Genomic DNA, 19,839 nt, shown 5'->3' on the forward strand with positions numbered 1-19,839 from the left:
TCATGTATTTGACCATTTTCCCCATACTCTGTGATTTTGATAAATAATTTTTTAGGCAGAGTGACAAAGATTAGTAATGAAAGTGTAAACACGTGCATATGTTGTGTGGTACATTATATTTGTTGCATTCTTTTTGATTCAAAACAAGATCCAGCTTCTTAGTTGAAGAGCTCTGTTTGTCTTAAGCACCATAAAACACCTAAAATGGGGAAATCCTGAGAAATATTCCATGCTGTCCAAGGCGCACTCTTCAGAGCACTCTGAGAGGCTTCTCTTTTATTACAAATATATGCTGTAATAGCACTTAATGAAAGACTAATATGGTGACAGTTCATGGTGGAACTTGTTTTTTTTCTTTAAAATATATGAAATTTGTGGGAAGGGGGCTGGAGGACAGAGTTCTGATTTTGTTTGATGGTAGTATTGCACAGAGCATGTTGTGATTACTTAGTGACTGAAAGTAATAATAATTTAATCTCTAACCCTAGAACTTCATATCTGAGCTTGGGACCAAAATGGGTTTGTTGTTGCTATTTTTTTTCTCTTAATGACTATTAATTTTAGAGGAATTTGTGATGAAGGAAATAATAGCCTGGAATTTGGGCTACTATAAATTTCTAAAGTAACAGACCGTGTTTTTTTACTTTATAGAATTGAACTCTTCATAGCACGAATGCCTTTATGCTTAATGCAATTAGGTACATTTCTCAGAACGTTAATTTTACAAAACCTTTTTCCTTTGACCTGAAAAAAAGAAGATAAATAAAACATGATGCTGCTTGCTTCATGCAATCTCTTCTTCCTTCCGCTTTAAGCCCGCTCCAGTTTATTCAGACAAATTATTAAGGAAGATTTGGATTCTTTTTTTTTTTTCTCGTGGAAATGGAAAGGAAATCTTTCGGATTCTGTTCTGAAGCTGCGAATGGGAAGCATGTGCAGCCCGTGTTATCAGTGCTGCTGTGTTAAGTAACTGGATTGGAGTAGTACATTTGTTTAACCTTCCAGCATAATGAGCTGCCAGGGGGATTGCTCCACTTAATAGCAGCCGTTCATTACTCTGCAACCATTTGCAGCGTGGTGTTTCTCCCATTGCAAAGAGAATTGGCGCTCCCCAGTTTTTAGCTTCCTTTATGAGTGGCACTTAATGTCAACAGCCCTGAGACTTTGCCAAAACAATCCTAACAAATCCTAATCCCACTGTTTCAAGGTAAGTATTTGCTTCTCAGAATTCTTCTGTATTGGTGCTGCATGTTTACACTGGACCTTTTCTGAATGAAACAGTGATCAAAGAAATATTTGAACTGAACCATATGTCTATTTTTTTGTTCTCTGAAGGCAATTTGCATGTTCTTTTTTCTTAATTTTCACTACTATAGCTAAGAAAATTGTGGTAGCAGGCATTTAGGGGTGGTGATGCTGCCATTATGTTATAAGGATCATCAGACCAAAATTAATTATGAGACAATGAGAATTCCATTTTTAGTGACACAGATGTAGTTCAATGTGCCAGACTGTACATTAAAATGTCAAAAAGTTCAAAATTAACCAACAGCTGAAGTCACCCTCTGCCCAAGAGCATAATTAATGCTTGTTGTTGTTCAAATGTTGCAATGCAAGAGCAATAGAGATTTTATATAACAGATAAATCCTTTAAAGGCATCCCATTTGCAAAAACTAGCTGAACTGTCAAGGGAAAAGAGAAATTTTTGCTAATGGCAAAAGAAATGATTATTTTAGGGAGTGAATTAATAGTCTATTAATGAGCCTTGTTCCCAGTGCATTGTTCACTTCACACTTGACAGCAGCTCCATGGATCAGGATGGAATGTGTCTTTTCTTAACTGTGAGTTTTAATATTTTGTACTGAAAGATCATAATGTTGCTTCATCATTAAAATAACCACAAAATTAACTTTTGCCCCAAGGGAAAGACAGATGGCAGTTTGATGGCCTCATTATTCTTTTTAACAAGAATGAGGTTTTACACTGGCTTATAAAATCTAAAGAGATCTCTGAAGAAACTGATGCTAGCTAGAAGAGTATAAAAGGACATAGCCGCGCCATACAACTAAATTTCACCTTTCTGAAAATTATAGCTGTAACCAAATCTTATGTGTGCATCTCCTTATTTTTTTTTTCCTTCAGTGGGAGTCTTCCCAGTGACTACTCTCAGTAAATAAACTTGTCTCACTGGAGCCAGGAGTGATCCTACATTGCCTTAAGAGGGGGAGTATTCACCTGAGTTGCACACAGAGGGTGAGGTCTCACTATGTGAGGTGATGGCACATGGTTGTAAATGAGTCAAGGAAGATGTGGGTAGTGATTGGAGGAACTTAATGGCCTGAAGGTCTCCAGTTAACTTGGGAGCAAATTTGGGTGGTGTGCCTGCCATATGTATGCCTCAGGATGCCCATTCCCAATGGAGTTCAGCTCTAGGGTAGTTCCCATTGACTCAGGAATTTGTGGATGCTCCATGCTTTGGAGAACCTAACTAAATAAATATGTAACTACCCCACAGGGGCTTAATTAATGGTCACAATGGACTTTGAAATAAGGGGAAAATGCAAGGGCTGATTACAGTTCATCTTCAGCTCAAGCATGGATTCTGCTTGTTTCTTTTAATTTTTTTGTGAGTGGTACGGGAAAAACTCGCATGTTAATTTTGTCATCTGAAAAAGCCTTGTTAAAAAATGAGTGATGGAATGAAAAGGAAAACATGTACTTCGTAGGTCCTGTTTGTCACTACAATTGCAGGAACCTGTCACAAGCAAATTGTGGTGGCAAATAAACACTTTTGATCTTTGTGGACTTTAGGATGTGTGGCCATGAGAAGCGGATTCCTTGCTGTCCTATGGAGATAACTTTGGTTTGAAACCTCAGCATTCTTAGGAATGCCCTATCAGACAGACTCTATGACAAGTTTGGGCCTCCTCTGGTGCATTTCCTTGTTGGTTGTGTTCAAGTTTTCAGCTCGAGGTGGTAAGAACATCTGTGACCAGTTCCAACTGCTTCCTAAAAGTTGTTACGGCTCAGACAACTTAGATTCAGGGGTGTCCATTTGACTCAGGATGGGGAGATTGAGCAGTTCCCTGGCTGCAGGAACCCAGTGCTCTCTGGGGTGCCTTCTACATGGAGGCACTGTTCACAGCAGGCTCACTGCAGCGCTGCGTGGTAGAATGGCACAAACCTCCCCTGGCTCTGCAGAAGAGCTGACCTCTTTCTGTCTCAAACGCAGGCGTATTTTGTCTCATTGCATTAAGTGGTCACTCTTCAGGCAAAGCTCCTGTTGTAGCATCTATTGCAGATTGACAGAGAGGAAATTAAGTTGCATCTGTTGTTAGGTGGAAATTCATGTCAGCGGGCAGTGTTGTCTTAGCACAGAGTTGCTGTGTGTTGCAAGCAGGGAAATCCAAGAATGGCATGAGGTAGGATTTACACAGACATATCTGACAGCTCAGTCTAGGCTGCAGTCTGTACCACTGTGGGGTTAAGATGGGCAAAAGTATCAAAATCCCAAATGGAGTATAAGTTGAGAAAAATACTAATTAAATTTAGGAAACGTGTCCTATCTCAGATTCACTTCTGAGTCACAGGCCTCAAGAGGAGAAATACGTACAACAGTAAATTTAAACTCTAATGGACACATTTATATTAAAATGAGTGCTACCTACTGTATTGCAGTCAAACAAAAAGGATAGAGTCAGTCAAAGGTCAAGGGTGAAACACCAATGAACCATGGTGAAATCAGGGGGAAGTTGTACATTCAAGTGACACAGATCCATACACTTCCTAAAATTGCTTCTGTTAGCTTCACCTGGATGCTAGAAGAGCCATGTTTTCAGCACAGTCCCACGTTCCAGGCTCTGAGGCAGCTTAGGGAAGTCACCTAGATGAGTGGGCTTGCTTTGCTTCGTGTAACAGTGTCTCTGTGGGTCTGGTAATGACAAAGCATGACACAGTAAAAAATGCATATTGATAGGTTGATAAATATTCCCTTTCTTTGGAAACTGGACATGTTTCTTCATTAGTACATGTAGGATAGTTCTGCATTTAATCTATGATATTTAAAGGGGAAATGCTTTAGGTTTTAATGGAAGCGACTCACTATCATAAAGTTTTCAGCATCATTAACAGGAATAATAACTTCACGTACTTGTGTTAGAGTTAAATCTTATTTCTTCTGAATCTTCTTTCTGAATGAAGTGATCTGATGATCTTTTAATAAAATGACAATATCTCTGATTTGAGTCTTATTTCTTCTGGGAAAATTTAATGGAAAATAAGTTAATCCTCGACATAAACCCTATTGGTATGGTGTTCTACATAGATTTCCCAATAAATGTAGGAGTGAAAAATCAGTTAAAAATCAGAATACTTTGAATTGATCTAAGGAAAACATTTTTTGTAAGCACCACAAGAATAACCCAGTTATGTCCTTTTCTAGTTTTCAGTTTTAATGGTGGAGAATCTAAAGCTTTTGAAAATAGTATAGGATTACAATAGATTCTTACAGCCCTTGTGACACAACTGTTTGATTATATCAAGCTGAAACCGAGCATGTCATCTATTATAGAGCAAACAGTAGTATTTTGCTGCTGAAAAGCTTATTAATATATTGGATTTTTTTTTCTTTTTGCTTTTCCCAGAGTTCAGCATCCTTAAGCCTTGTGGGCTTTCCAAACAGCACAGAAATGGAATTATCTCCAACAAGGTTATCCGGCTCAGCCGACCCACAGGTTAAAGGTGCAGCTGCTGTGACACTTGGCCCATCCCCAAATGCCCTCTGTGACTGTGACACTGCACCTGAGTCCCTGCCCAGCTACAGCCTGGCACTGGGCAGGGCTCCCAGTGACCCAAACCCTGGGGCTCCTGCTGGCCTCACACCAGGTGATGCACTCCAGGGAGGCACTAAATGCAAGGTAGGGATTTCTCAAACTCCTCTGCTGAGAGGGAATCCACTTTCATTTATAGCATGTTATTGTTGGTCAGTCAGTCAAAATAAATTACTATTTCAATGAGTAGAGTCTTCCTTATCTGGTATTTGAAGACTGATTACAAATGGTTTTCTTAACATGGAAAGAAAGAAAACTGATAATAGCATTCTGCATTTCTTTCTCCCCTGCCCCCCTGCCCTGCAGCTAGAAAATGAAGACCTCAGTGCTGTGGATTGTCTTCTAGAAAACAGCTTGGCTTCTGCTGGGCAAGAGGTAGTTAATGAATTAACTCTTTCTATGCAAAAAGTGATGGAAGAACCTATTAATCTTTCAATCAAAAAGTCTCAGCATTGCACTTCTCCTTCTGAACTGCTCAGCAACACTTCTTCCCTGCCTGTGAATGCCAGAATGAGACAACCTAGAAGCAAAGAAGGTACCTGACTTTTAATTATTCCCTTTAGGTTTTGGGTTTTTTCTTTCTTAACACTGTGCATTGCAAGCATGGTAAAGCAGTAAGCTTATTAATATACTTACATGTAAATGTACTTTTCCACCAAGCTTCAAATGTTATCAGAGTACTTAATCCAGTGGAAAAGTGTGTTTGATCTCATTTGTGGAGGAAAAACAGGGAAATGATATGCTTTGAATTTGTAACATTCCTCATCTGTGAAGCAGAAATGAGTGTGACTGTGTGAAGTACCTGGAGTATTAGTTCTCTTAGAAGCACTCCTGTTAATGAGACCTGCAGTTATGACTATTGAAGAGCTGGTTTGAAGAGTCCAAATTCAATTAAAAAAACCCACATTACTTCTGAAATGTAATGTGCCTTCTGCCAAGTCCTTCACATCAGTAGCATACCAAATTTTTGTTAACACATGGCACAGCATGTGCTGTTGCTTGGCTCTGTCTACTGTGGAACAATCCCTTCAGCCAAGGCCTATTTCTTCAGCCCTAATGGAGAATTAGACTTTACTTAACTCTTTTCATGGGCAAATTGCCAACATCATGCTACACTGTAAACCCTCATTCCTGCAAACTCTGAAAGTCAATGGGACTATTCATGCAAACAAGGGATTGCAGGATCAAGCTGCTATCCCGTGACTTATGCTGATATTTGGCTGCATTTCTCTATAAAGGATGAATTAATATTTCTCTCTGTGCTGTATTTTTATTCAGAGAATTCTAATTAGTACAAAGGAGGCCTAGCCCAGTGAGCCAAGGAAATGTATTTGTTTTCTCTTCTATGTCCTATGCCAAACCGTGGCAATTATGCCACAATCATTTGTGTGAGTTGTAAGAATCAGAAGCACTCCTAAAAAGCTGTGCCCAGTCGTGCTGAAGTGTCCTGGTGGGGAGCGGCCATGTAGGGTCTGGTGTGGGGTGTGTGCCACCACACACAGAGGCACCCCAGTGTTCAGACTCTCACTGTCACTAGTGGATGCTATGGATTTGCTGGGTATAAAATGGTGTTTTTTACCCCTGTTGTGCGAGAGGGTGGAAAGCCTTGAGTGTTGAACTCAGTGCTGGTCCCATTTCATGAGGAAAGATCAGGAGCAGGCGGTTCCCATCCTGTCAGTGTTTAAGGGTGTGAGAGGTGTTTAAGTGAGGAGAGACCTGAGGAGCTACAGTCACCAGTGCACAGTAAAACATGAATTCTGCTGCAAAGGCAGTGTTAACTCTGCTGGTGGCTCTCAGTAGGACTTGGTGGCTTCAGCATTGCTGTGCTGCCAAGCCTCATTCCTTCTGGCGTATGTCTCCAGTGACTCATCCTTTTCTAATAGCAAACCTAAACATTTCAGCTTAGTTTAAAACTAAACAATTCTTATCCTAGCCACACAGGATGTGGTGAAAATGGTACAAAGCATGATCATTTTCTCTCTTACGGCCACTTTTCTTTCCTATGACTTTCATAAACACCCACCCCTCCTCTTCTCTTTCCTAGACTAAACAAATCTGATGGTTTCAGTCTCTCCTCGTGGGTCAGGGGTTTGATATTTTTTCAAAACCACCTCATTCCTCTGTGCTATTTTTGGGTTCTCTGCAATTAAGGAGTGCTGCCCACGGCCAAATGCAGTGCTCAGCTGAGCCCTCTGGGGTGCCATGCAGGATCAGGGTATCTGCTCCTTGAGTGTTACATCCCTTGCAGCTGGCAGTACCCTGCAGGATGGCATTCCTCTCTTCTACAGCAGCAGCATTAGGTGGTCGACTCCTGTGTAGAGAAAAGCCCACTTTAACCCTTAGTTCCTTCCAAGAATATTTTCCTAGCCAGTTGTTTTCCTTTGGGATTACATTCATCTGACCCTTCATGAGCATAGTACAGTTATCTCAATCCAGTCTTACTGATTTAAGAGGTTTTTTTTTCTCTGATGCACTAAGGTCTATTTTTAACTGGAAACATTCTCCACCCTTCTGGTTGGGTGTTTCCCACAAATTTTATAGGCACTATTATTTGATGGGCCCAGTTGCTGGTAGAAATGTTGGTTAATGGAACATCCTCTGCTTTGACAGTGTACAATGAGAGCTGCTCCTTCAGCTTGGTGTGCAGTCTCCCTTTAATAATTCTGTCCATGACAAGGCTACCCTGAGCAAAACCTGAGCAAAAATCACAAGTGAATAATGCCTTAGGTGTGATGTGAAATACCCCTTTCCTTGTTAGTCTTCGTTTTATTGTTTCCTGTGGCTGGGAAAAAGAATGTACCTTAGAGGCACATTGCTTTCAAGCCATGGCTGAGGTACTGTTGACCTGAGTTAGATTTTATTTTAAAGATCATCTTTATTTGGCCCTCTCCTGTCTCTCGATAACCATGATATTGCATTTGTTTCTTGTGTGTACTGGCTATGTCAAACTAATCCCTAACAAAAGAAGGTGAGATTATGAAATTTTTTTTCAGTGGACTTGTATTTTTGAGGGTATCCACTGGGACATTTGTCTCTATCCTAGCCCATCTCCCCAGAGCTGTTGTTATTTAAGTTTAATGTCAGTCAAAACTACAGCCATATGCTGATACAGCTACATAAAGCTACAGCTAAATGCTCATCTAGCAGACAGTTTTGAATTCATATGTTTATATGTTCCAGAGGCTGGAGGAAAGAAAGGAATTATACTATAACTTTTGTCCTGTAGTGGCAGATAGGAGACACAGCTTTTTCCCTGTTTTCAAGTAACTGGAATTTATCCAGAACCTTCTTAGCATGGAGCAGGAGACCACAAAGATTTCCTGAGCCTTGGGGTTTCTGACCTCATTGGGTCTGTTTTTCTCAAGTGAAGGCTGTATAGCGAAGGAGATTACCTACATTGTTCCATGTATATAGATGTATTTGATATGGCTGTGTACATATATAATTCCCTGGGAATGAAACTATTTCCACAAAATATTTTATATATGCTTCTTGTATTTAGAACAAAAGCTGTGGTTAAAAGTAGAAAAGAAAGACAAAGGCTCTGCACCAGAACAGAAAATAGCATGCATATTTTCTGTACATATAGATGAAATTATTCCATAATTCACTTATAATATCATATTAAACACCAGTCAGAAGTACATGAATATTGAAGTACTTTCTACCCTAATCTGCCTGTGATATTATGAATATTTTATTCATTTTCTTATCTTCTGTTCCAGATTCCAATAACTGTGAAAAAGAACATTTTGAAATGGATATGAAAAGCAATCAGAATGTCAGGTAGCAGAGTCTTTTTTTTTTAATACAAAAGCATGGGCTGTGAAATTTTATACATATATTTATAAAATTTGTCATACTTAATGATGATGGACAACTTAAAAAGAATTCTAGATTCCTTATAGATAATAGTTCTGGAAGCTGTAAAGTGCCCTCAGACTTGACAACAACAATGGAAAAGAAGTGGCAAATTCATGTATTTCTGTAGTTTTGCAGAACGAATAAATATTTGCAGACTTATCTCACTTGGACGATTAGAAAAAGTTCAGCCCCAATGAAAACTAAAAGATATAATGGGAACAGGATTAACATCACCCCAACAATTTTATAAAATTTGTTATGCAGCCACTACTGCGATAATAATGATGGTAAAGTTGATGATGTGCTGTGTTCCTGTTGAAGACAGACACAATGAAAATATAACATATGACTTTAATTACGGTAATTAAGGGTATACAGAGTAGGGCAAAGCTTTAGAACAGGAGTTAGTAATGTATTTGCACATATGATTCATTTAAAGCGCTCACATTCACATTTCCTAAAGAATTGGTTTATGAAAAATACCAAAATTTCTGGCGTTCGGCCACCACAGTCACAGTTAGAAAGGAAAAGGAGCACAAACAACAAACGGTGCATGAAACTGAACGGGGAGGAGAATTTTGTGGAACGTGGATGAATTTAATCACGTGTCCTTTTGACTCTAGAGCTGCCCCGAAGGAGCAGAAGATCCCCTACGTGCGACTGGAACGGCTGAAGGTATCTGCCTCGGAGGTGGGGACGCTGCCCGTGTTTAAGCTCCAGCCCCAGGACAACGAGCAGGAGGGCAATTTCCTCCTGGTAATTGAGTGTGGGACACGGTCCTCAAGCATGTCTATAAAGGTCAGTGGGATTGCCATGGGGTTTTACCTGCCTTCTCCCCTTCATCCCACTGGTTTCTGGGCATAGTTTCTGGAATATTGTACAGTAAAAAAAAAAAAAAAAAAAAAAAAAAAAAGTCTGCTGATTTGTTTGGCCCTCAGGTACTTCTGTGATGGGTTGTGGTAAAGACAATACAGCTTTGAGCTTGGTATGGAGCTCCCTGCATCTTCCATTTCTGAGAAGTTTGACGCTGCAGTGTTTTCATATACTAAGGAACAACTTGGCTCACCTGTCTGGTTACAGACAGAGGATAAATAGCTTAAAACTGCCCGGAACATATATTTGAGTGATAGGAACTGATCCCATAAATCACAGTGTAATAGTTTTTTAAAGCTTTGCATTGTATTGCTTCAGTGGAGTCTTGAGTAAGAACTTCCTTCCACAGAAGGAAACAGGAATTTCTGGTGAGAAAAAAGACCTATTCTGTTTTTATGTCTGGGTTTTTTCTGGGGGGATGGTGGTAGGTTTGAGCTGTTTACTATGAAATTTGCAAGTGAGATTCTAGAATATCATATTTCTATCACCTGTGGTGTAGCTCTCTCACAGTGCTACTACACTGTGCTATGTGGAGGGAATGACCTGACCAAGGTGGCCTGGCCAACTAATGGCAAATGCCAAGAGTGTGGGTGGACCTGCTGAACCTCAGTGCCCTCCCCAGAAGAGTTCACTGCAGAGAGGGACTTGGAAGCACTTGTTGGAAAATTGTTGGTAGTTGTGTCTTCCAAGTACAAGTACTTGGTTATCTGCAGATAACCAATGATGCTTTATGCTGATGTGTGAAAATAATGGTTGTGTGATCCCAGATTTTTCTTCCTTCAAGATAAATAAAGATAGTCCAGCTGAAGGATCAAAATCCAAAGAGAAGAACTCAGAGGACAAGAGATCTCTCATCTCCCAGGCTGCAGGACAGATACAATCTCCATCTGTTGATCAGAAGCTCAGCAATGGCATCTCCAGCATGAAAAAATCCCCAGTAACTCAGGAAGTCAGTCCAATTGAAAATGAGGATTTCTGTGCTGTGTGTCTTAATGGAGGAGAGCTGCTGTGCTGTGATCACTGCCCCAAGGTCTTCCATCTCTCCTGCCATGTTCCAGCCCTGCTCAGCTTTCCAGTGTGAGTATGGATGACATTTCACTATTGTGCTGTTCCTGCTCACTGCCTGGGAGCAGAAGACATCCTCATGGATTGATGTTTCAGCCTTATACAAGGGTGAAAGGCTGAGCCTTATTCCTGCTCGCTTGCTTTTTTGGATACCTTTTTGTCTTACATGCTAATAACTAGATGAATTATGAAAAAGAACTGTTGCCTGCTACTGTGCCCTTTCTGCAGTTAACTGGCCAGTACAGCAAAGCAGGCTTGAACTTAAACTTTTGTATGACTCACTGGAGAAAAATAAAATCCTTACTCTCAAGTAACATCTGGAGTGTAAATATCGGCTCTTGACAGAACAGAGATTAGCACAAGGGAAGGACAGGGAGTTTTTACTTGGTTTGTTAGCAAATTTTATGGGAAATGTAGGATTATCAGGGCTTTTGTGGAAGTATTTCAGTCACTGCTTTCCTTAAGATACATTCTCTTGCAGCTTATCACAGATGGATTGTATGCAATGAACCAGAAATAGATACACGTCCACATACCAAACTTAAAAGTGAGACTGAATAATGTGCATTACTGTGGTATGCAATTCTGAATTCTGTTATAAATCATTACCAAGTGGAACCAAAGTCTACCTCATTTGAGCCATGCTCAGATAATTGTCTCAGCTGAGAAAAATATGTTGTAAGGTATTAATTTTGGATATTCTGGTTTCTACTTTTTGTTCAAAACCCATGACTTTTCAGCTTCAGGCTTTTCATTCTTTTCTCTAATAGTTTCAAAGCAATGTGAAAACCAAGCTTTTCTGTTAGAATAAGGCAAAGTTAAACTCTAACGAAGTAAATTAATTCCCTTAATTAAAGTTCTATAGTCATAATTCTTGAATGTATCTTCATCTGTAGTTATTCAGACCCTGATGCTGTAGAAGTTGCATCACTGCCTTCATGAAATTCTTCAAGAGGTTTCTGAAGGTGCATCTGCTAGCATGGACACACGTGACCTTGCAAGATTGTCTGTTTGGTTTGGGGACCTGTGTATTATCACACCTTTTCTGATAATGTTGATTTCTTAGTTAAGTATGTCAATATTATAATATCAGTTGTTAATAAATATCTCAGTCATCAAAAGGGTCTGGGTTAGTCCTGTGAACAAATTGCTGCTTTTTTTTCCTTAGTATGTTTTTTTCGAAGTGCCACTTGAATCAGTGCAGCTGCATACACTGCTGATAGATTATTTCAAACACTATTTTGTAGTTTTCCTTTGACAGGAAAAGAGCTGTGAATAGGAACTGAAATTATTATACTTCCAACTGGACTCAAATCCAGTGAAGAATTTCTAGTACAATGGGCTTTAGATTACCTTCTATCATAATGCTAGTTAAGGATGAAGCTTTCCAAAGAGTGATTTCTGAGATTTGCAGTTTGACAAGGTTGTGGAAAAAATTCCTTGCAAGTTTTTTGGTTTCTTGTTTTGCAGGGGGGAATGGGTGTGCTCGCTTTGCCGTAATCCAGTGAAGCCAGAGGTGGAATATGACTGTGAAAATACACGCTACAGCCACAGCTACAATGCACAATATGGCCTTGGTGACTGTGACCAGAAGGTGGGAATAATTATATACTGCACTATTTAGAGCAGGCCGTATGATCTCAGCATGAGGTTGTGCTTCTGCATCAGAGAGGTGATGGTTTTCACTTGGCTGCTACTCAAATGTTGCACACAGTAGTAAATACAACAAAAGCATTGTTATTATTTGGTTATATCATTCTCTTCTTTCTAGACATTGCTGTTCAGTTTAAAAATATTATAGAAAGATGAAGCAGGCAGATGTGGAATTCTTTTGTACTTTGAACAGGGAAGTCACACAAGAGCAGATCTTCCATAAGTCAGTTTTGCCTGGTTTGTGGCACTGAATCTTTTCCCTTTAAAAATTTGGCACCTTCTCAGACATCTGCTTGGGCCAGTGTAATGACATTTTTGTGATGAAGACACTTTTTGACTTTCAGTTGGACTGAAATCATCATACAATCTTCTGCTAATGTCCCATTAATTCCCTTGAAGATATTTAGGCTCTTAACTCAGCTTGGAAGAAAGATTATCACTTGACATACCTATTACTAGTTTTCTCTACCAAATCTTCCATTAAATAAGTGCCTTTTCCTAAAGTACATGGTATTTGGAAGGCACAAATTCAAAATAGATGTCGTATGTATATTGGTGATAACTGGACAGAGGGGAGGAGTCCACACAACTGAGTGCAGATGCTGAGCTGGCCCTGTTTCTACTGGATTTGGTACAACTGGGCAAAAAATTTTGGGATTTGGGTCTCAAACAGTGAAGTCCTATTTAGAAAATTGAGTTGATTAGGAATTCCATTGTTTTTGAGAAAATATAGCTTGTAATGTTTATGTAGTGCATTTTTTTATTAATGAATGAGCCAAACACTAGTATAAGTGTTTTACAAGTTAATGATGATTAAAGGAAATTGTTTTCATACAGTACTACCAGTTTACATGGGTTTGCATGAATGGATATGAACAGTGGGAAACACTGCTCATTTAATTATTTACATGTAGTTACTGCCCTTCTTTCAGTTGAGAGCCAAGGAATAGATCTGGAGCGCACAAAACAAATAATGATAGTGACTAATTCCCAGGAATTTCCAGGAAAATGTTTCTTTTCTTGCATTTCTCGACTATCCTTATTTTCCAAAGTATAACAATGCTAAGAGGCAAAGCATCCCCCTGACTAGAGTGAAGTGTGCCATTTTGCATCAGAAATGGACAGTTTATATGAAATTTCTCTTTTTGTTAGTATGATTGATTAACTAAGGGCAAGAATAAAACACCCCTGCATTGAATTAAAATGTATTTCAATTTTGGCTTCCACAGAAGTGTGAAAAGCTGGTGCTTTCCCTGTTCTGCAGCAGTATGAGCCTCCCATTCCATGAACCTGTCAGTCCCCTGGTAAGTACTGGATATGCAGGGATCAGAGGGAATCCAGAGAACCCCCCAAGTTTCTCCTTTGTCTTCTTGAAAGATATTCATGAGGGTTTTTTTCTGAATAGTGTTGCTTCCTGGGGAAGGGTGGGTGTTTGCCTCCTCCAAGTGCCTTGAAGGTGTCAGGCCAGAGGCAGGGAAATGTTTGGCCAGTGTTCAGGCCATGTTTGAGTGCCAGTTAAGAAGCTGGTAGAATGGCAAAGGTATATGAGGGGTCCCAGTGATTAAAAAATTGACTTGCCATGTACTGGAGAATGTTGCACTGTCATAAGAGAGGTCTGCTCTAGAAGCAACCCTGAGCTCCCTCTTTTCTCGTGCTGTGCACAAAGAGGGTAAATGTGACTGTGTGCAGGGGAAGATGTAGAGACATCTGCTTCATCCATGACCTCCACATGTGGATTATTAACTGTCTGCTTTAAGGAAGGTGGAGACTCACACTATTGTAACAGTAGAGGACCATGTGCTAAAAGTTGAGGGGGGGGGGGGGGAAATGTTTTATGTGAAGGAGTAGTTTAGATAATGATGTAAAACCCATTCTATTTAGTAAAGCTTGCAATGAATTTATGGAACAAATTACCTAACAAGCAGGCTTAGACCCAGAAAGATTTAAGGAGTGGGATATCCTGGTAGCTGATGCCCACTGAAAAAGACTTTTGTTGAACTTTGGCAAGAGTGTGCCGTATCCTTTTTTGAGTCACTCTTGACAGACTACTTCCCGCATTATCAGCTGAAAGTATCACAGCACATTCTTGTAGTAATTGCTTGGGGAAAATGTCAGCTAATTATCAATGTTACATGTATTATTGATCATGGTTAAATTGGGGTTATGGTTATCTGGGGATAAACTTTACAAAGTGCAAGCAGCAGAGTATGCTATTTTTAGGCTCAATCTTGCAAACAAATGTGTTTTAATCAAAACAAAAAGCACCCAGGATGATGAGATGCAAGTGCAGACACTAAAAGATTAGAGCTCTCTACCCTCATGCAAGGACTCATCTGCAATGACTTCTGTCCAAAATTGCACAGAAGTCACTGGAGATGAAATGTTTTAATTAAAAATGTCACAGACCTGGCTTTTTTTCTTATTGCAGGCTCGGCATTATTATCAGATCATTAAAAGACCAATGGATTTGTCCACCATACGAAGGAAGCTGCAAAAAAAGGACAAATCCCACTATTCTGCACCTGAAGAACTTGTGACTGACGTGCGTCTCATGTTTTGGAACTGTGCAAAGTTCAACTATGTATGTTTCTAATATGTATGGGTGGGGGGAGACAGAGCAGGGGCTGGCTCTTTCAGGGCTGCCACTACTAGGTCCATGGAAATCAAATACAGGATTGGGATAAAAAGAAGTATTAATCAGTTTTATTATTTGGTAATTATGTTAGGGGTTTTTTTAAATGACAGGAACGGCATTTATATGAAGTTATATATGTATCTGAGAACTTGAGATACAAATGGCTCTAAAATTAAGGGGGGCGTCTTCACAGACAGCTCTATGGAATGTTGCTGTGTTTGCTGTGAGAAGTCAGTCACAGCCAGCAAAATATCTAGGGAAAATAAAATGCACAGAAATTCCTAAGCAGTGGTGACTGCAGCTCTTTCTAGTTCACTGCATCTCTCTACTTCTTAGAGGTGAACAAATGTGTTACTTAACAGCAGCATCTGGTTTTTACTTACACTGGCAATGCAGAGGGACTAATGGGCTGTAGAAAGTGTGCAGAGACTACTCAAGAATGGAGATGCAGCAGACAGAGCCAAGGAGAACTGTTGGGGTGGGGTAGTTATCTGGGTTTGATCCCAGATGATTTCTGCGTGTGGTAGCACTGAATGGTTATTCATTCCCTTACAGCCAGACTCCGAGGTTGCTGAGGCTGGACGATGCCTGGATGAGTTCTTTGAGGACAAACTGAAAGAGATTTATCCAGACAGGCATTTCCCTTCAATGCAGCAGGATGACTCTGATTCCGAAGACGTGGAGAGCCAGAACAGCCAAGTGCCATCCCAAGATTTCCAGTGGCCGTCGTATGGGCAGGATTGCGTGCAGCCCAAAAGGAAACGGCGCCATGCTGTAAGATTGCAAAAGCAAAAACATTTGGTTGCTAAGTGGCCTCCCTGCTAACTGTGTTTACAGCTACTGATGGGAAGTTTTGGCAGGGCTGTCTGGGAAAACTGTCAAGCTTCTATCATGGATGTGTGATCAGTTCCACAATTTCATGTCACGGTCCCTTGAGTGGAATAAAGTGTCAGATGTGTATAAATGTGCGAGCTGGAGCAAATGAAGTCTCTCAGGCTGCATGGTTATCTTCCTGGCAGAAAGCTCTGTCAAGGTTTGTAAAAAGACTAAGCCCTTTAGCTATTCATTGTTTGTTTCCTTTGTATGCAGGAAAGCGAAAAAACTAAAAGAATGATGTTTCAGCCAGCTAACAGCCTTCCTCAGGTATGACCTCCCCAAGATATGAGATTTGAGGAATCCAGCAGCCTGACTGGCAGAGTTAAGGTGTGTGGGAGGAAAGCAAAGCGCCCGGGCAGTTTATATAAACTCTCCTATTCTGCTGACCATATGCCTTATTTCTAGATCTTGTGGATAGACAACAGATTTAAAACGTTTAAATCTGTCAATATTCCATCTGTTAAATCACATATATGTTTCACAGTGTTTACACTGAAGTACTGATGTCTTGGTCATAGGTAATGATAACTAATAATAAAAATAACATACTAATAATACCTCATACTGCAGTACCATTTCATAATCTGTTCAATGTGACATCTCTATTTTATAGACCACAGGTAACCATGTAATAATCTTGCAACCTCATTGTGAATGTTGGCCATACTTTTGTGATGATTACAACACGTAGCCATTCAAGCTGTAATCCTGTTGTCTTACTCAATGATTTTTCTGGGAGCCTGGCTGCTCCAAACCCTATGAGATAGGGTATAATGTGATTATCTGGTTAGCTGTTTTTTTTTGAGGCACAGCATTTTCATTAAATCAGGAAAGAACAAGTGCTAACAGTGCTAATACAAGGGCTCTGTGAGAGCTGGTTCTCAGTGCATACTGGGTGCTCTGTTTGCAAGGCCTCATTCTTCTGGAATCCATGCTTGGTAAAGCAGTGTGGGATTTCGTAGCTCTCAAAGGCAGCATTTTTATACAACCCACGGCAGTTGCTTTTCTATAAATCAGATATTAGAATTCAGCAAGTTAACTGTGGAGTGAATTACATGGTTATAGAAGTGCCTATAAAATAACGTCATTTATTTCTGATTCTTTTTGCTTATTACCTGTAATTGTGATTACCAGCAGTACTAGAAGATGATGATAACGCTATATATGTAGAAGCTCAAGCAGAAAGGCTGTCTAAGATACTTGTTTTTTTTTTTTTTTTTTTGCTAAATTTCACACCGTATAGGCAGAACACAACCAAGAGCAGATTTAGAGTTCACTTGAACAAATGTTGCATGTCACTTGAGAGTCTGAAGGGTGGGATGGGAAGCAAGACATCACACCTGAGCAAAGAGTGATAGTTTGCAAGCTGCTTCTCACCCCTTCCAGCAGCAGGTGAGCCATATCTCTGCATGGCCAGTGCTTTCTTCATGTGTGTGAGGGGCCTCTTCCTCCTTAGAGCTCTGCCCAGCAGAATAATCCAGGCTGGGGCCCAGCTCTGAGACAATAAGTTGTTGCAAACCTCAAACACAATTAAAGTTCATTTTAATTAGGTTCCTGTAAATAAAGATGATATTTTCAGCATAGTTTATATGGGCTATTTTGTCTGGTAACCATGTATGTTATTTTAGATAACACTTTAAAGTAAAGGTTTATATATGAAATAATAATAAGACATGAATGTTATATTCTACTATCTGTGTGAATTACTGTTTGCCCATAACTTCATAGTGTGCTAATATTTTCTTTTCTTTGAAGAAATTAAAATCAGGATATTAGAAACCAGCTGGCAAACTGTGAGATGGAGGGACAGCCTTTACCCTTTTTAAATGTGAATTCATATATGTTTGCTTTCTGTCAAATTCCTCAAAACAGTGAAAATCTTGGCACAGGGCAATGAGTGCAGGTTTGTCACTGAATGAGTCACCCTTATATGTGCTACAGGTATCACTTTTTCTCCTTTCCTCCACCAAAGACCTGTCTTTTACCATTAATAATGTAAAAATGTTATGATTTTAGATTCATCTAGGAGCAGTTGTAGAAGTGTGAGAGATTTTTGATGGCTTCCTCTTTTCCTGGAAGAGCAGAGTCAACAAGAGCCTCCTTCTGTTTCTTAAAGGCTGCAAGGTTATTAAATGTACCATTAATTTTGGAGAACACCTATTTAAATAAAATTTATTCAGGTTATACTATGCTTTTATTAAAAAAAAGAAGTTTTCCAATTTTCATTATAAACAGAATACCTTTTGGGTGTGTGCTGGCAGGACTGAATGACCTGAGCACTCCTAAGGCTAACTTAGATTCTGATTAATACTCTAAGACTAAATCTAACTATTGAAAAAAATAGTCTTGTTGGTAAGCAGAACAAAAACTGAAGCCCTGTGTATGACTTCATGTATTTTCAAACATGAATCAGCAAAATCACAGTACAGTGCAGGTTATAAGAACAATATATTTTCCCTACGTGTAAAGGGTTACATGTATAAAGGGAAATATAGGAAAATTTAAAACACAGAAATTTTAAACCCAGAGATCCTTTCTGTGTTTAAACAGTTGGAAAAGATGTCTTTCGAAGAAGAAATGACAGCTACTGATTTGGCTTTCATTCCCCCCCAGACAATTTCAAAGACCTGCTTGTTCCAGTGTCGTGACAGGAGAATGGCATCACAGTTAATACAAACAGGTGTTTGACCACACAGGTTAACCAATGACTGCATGTTTATATGTGTAATGTGCATTGCTAAACAATAAAACATGTGAAATGTCTTTTTGTACATCAATCTGAAATTTTTGCTCTCAATCTGCTTTCAATTCATGTATGGATGGTATAACATAATTTAGCAATTATTAGCTAGGTTGCTTATAACTTCTGATACCAAAACAGAGCAGTTATGAAAGCAGCTATGCTAACACGGGAGACAGCTTGCTGTTTGTGCTAACATTTTCAATACCAAGTAGATATTTTGCCTTTTTGATTTTCAGTTGCTCTAAGTTATTGGGAAAAAAACATTACAAGAACAAGTAGCAAAAAAATATTTGCTGTTTCAATGTCTGTACACATAAAGTGCCAAGAAATAGGCTACTTATTAGTAAGTGTTGCTATTACAACATATTGTAATGTATTAATCTGGAGCAATCACAAGACGTATTCTTAAACTGAAAATGCCAAAAATTGGAATAATTTACCAAAAAAAAAAAAAAAAAAAGAACAAAAATCCTCTATTGGCAAAAAGTCAAGCAGACACTGCAAGTGTTTTTATATTATTATTGGTTTCTCTCTGTTTGGTTTATGGGAAAATAAAACTATCAACATCACTTTTCTGACCTGGGGGCCTTTTGGCTTGAGGGGGAAGGAATCCTTCTCTCAGGGGTTACATCTGTGTTGATCTTCAGATGTAATTAGGAGATAATTTATAATTAGAGATAACTTTTTTATTTTATAAATAGGAAAACATAGAAAAGCTTCTGGGCTCGCAATTCCTTCAGCTGTTAATTACAGGCATGGAACTCTATTATAAACAAAAAAGCTAAATACCAGCTGAGTTTCTATGTTTTTTTTTTTTTTTAGCTATCAAATGAGATAATCTGGGAGAAATAAAGATAGGCAGTAGTCATAGGCTGAGGAGGATGCACATCTTTTGAAGCTGTATTTGTAGACCAGGAGCAAGAAGTGAGAAGTGGTTTTTGAGAAGTGGTACCCTACTGTTCCTGTCTCTTAGTAAATGTTTGTGGAAGTGCGTTTTAGTGTGTTTTCATGTGTGTTCTCATGAGAGCATTTAGTAGACTGGAATTATTTAGACTAAGGAGACTTTTGTAAGAGCTTCTATTAGGATATGTAAAAGCAGGAAGACAGTTTTTGGATTTTTTTTTTTTTTTGGGAAAACTATTTGCTATGGTGGGAATATTACTGTGGAGATGAAAAACTGCAATGTTCAAATTTGTTGTCACATATTCGGGATCCAGAAACTGGATCCCTTTTCATTCCAAATGTCTAAAAAGAGGGTCTTGAAAGAATTTTCACATGACTTCTGCCTGTTTAGGGTGAA

The 19,839-nt window shown here is 39.2% G+C and overlaps 1 protein-coding gene across 1 annotated transcript in view; it reads left to right on the forward strand.

The window, feature by feature from the left end:
- TRIM66 (tripartite motif containing 66) overlaps window positions 1-16,069 on the forward strand; it is a 32,998-nt gene extending 16,929 nt beyond the window's left edge. The window contains exons 10-19 of the mRNA XM_062494457.1: window positions 4,645-4,917; window positions 5,137-5,365; window positions 8,556-8,616; window positions 9,318-9,492; window positions 10,352-10,644; window positions 12,103-12,226; window positions 13,515-13,589; window positions 14,714-14,866; window positions 15,476-15,694; window positions 16,010-16,069. Of these exons, the coding sequence (XP_062350441.1) occupies window positions 4,645-4,917; window positions 5,137-5,365; window positions 8,556-8,616; window positions 9,318-9,492; window positions 10,352-10,644; window positions 12,103-12,226; window positions 13,515-13,589; window positions 14,714-14,866; window positions 15,476-15,694; window positions 16,010-16,069 (1,662 nt within the window). The remainder of the gene's footprint in view (window positions 1-4,644; window positions 4,918-5,136; window positions 5,366-8,555; window positions 8,617-9,317; window positions 9,493-10,351; window positions 10,645-12,102; window positions 12,227-13,514; window positions 13,590-14,713; window positions 14,867-15,475; window positions 15,695-16,009) is intronic.
- The last annotated feature ends 3,770 nt before the right edge of the window (window positions 16,070-19,839 follow it).

The sequence above is a fragment of the Cinclus cinclus genome, chromosome 6 (assembly GCF_963662255.1).
Source record: "Cinclus cinclus chromosome 6, bCinCin1.1, whole genome shotgun sequence".
Lineage (NCBI taxonomy): Eukaryota > Metazoa > Chordata > Aves > Passeriformes > Cinclidae > Cinclus > Cinclus cinclus.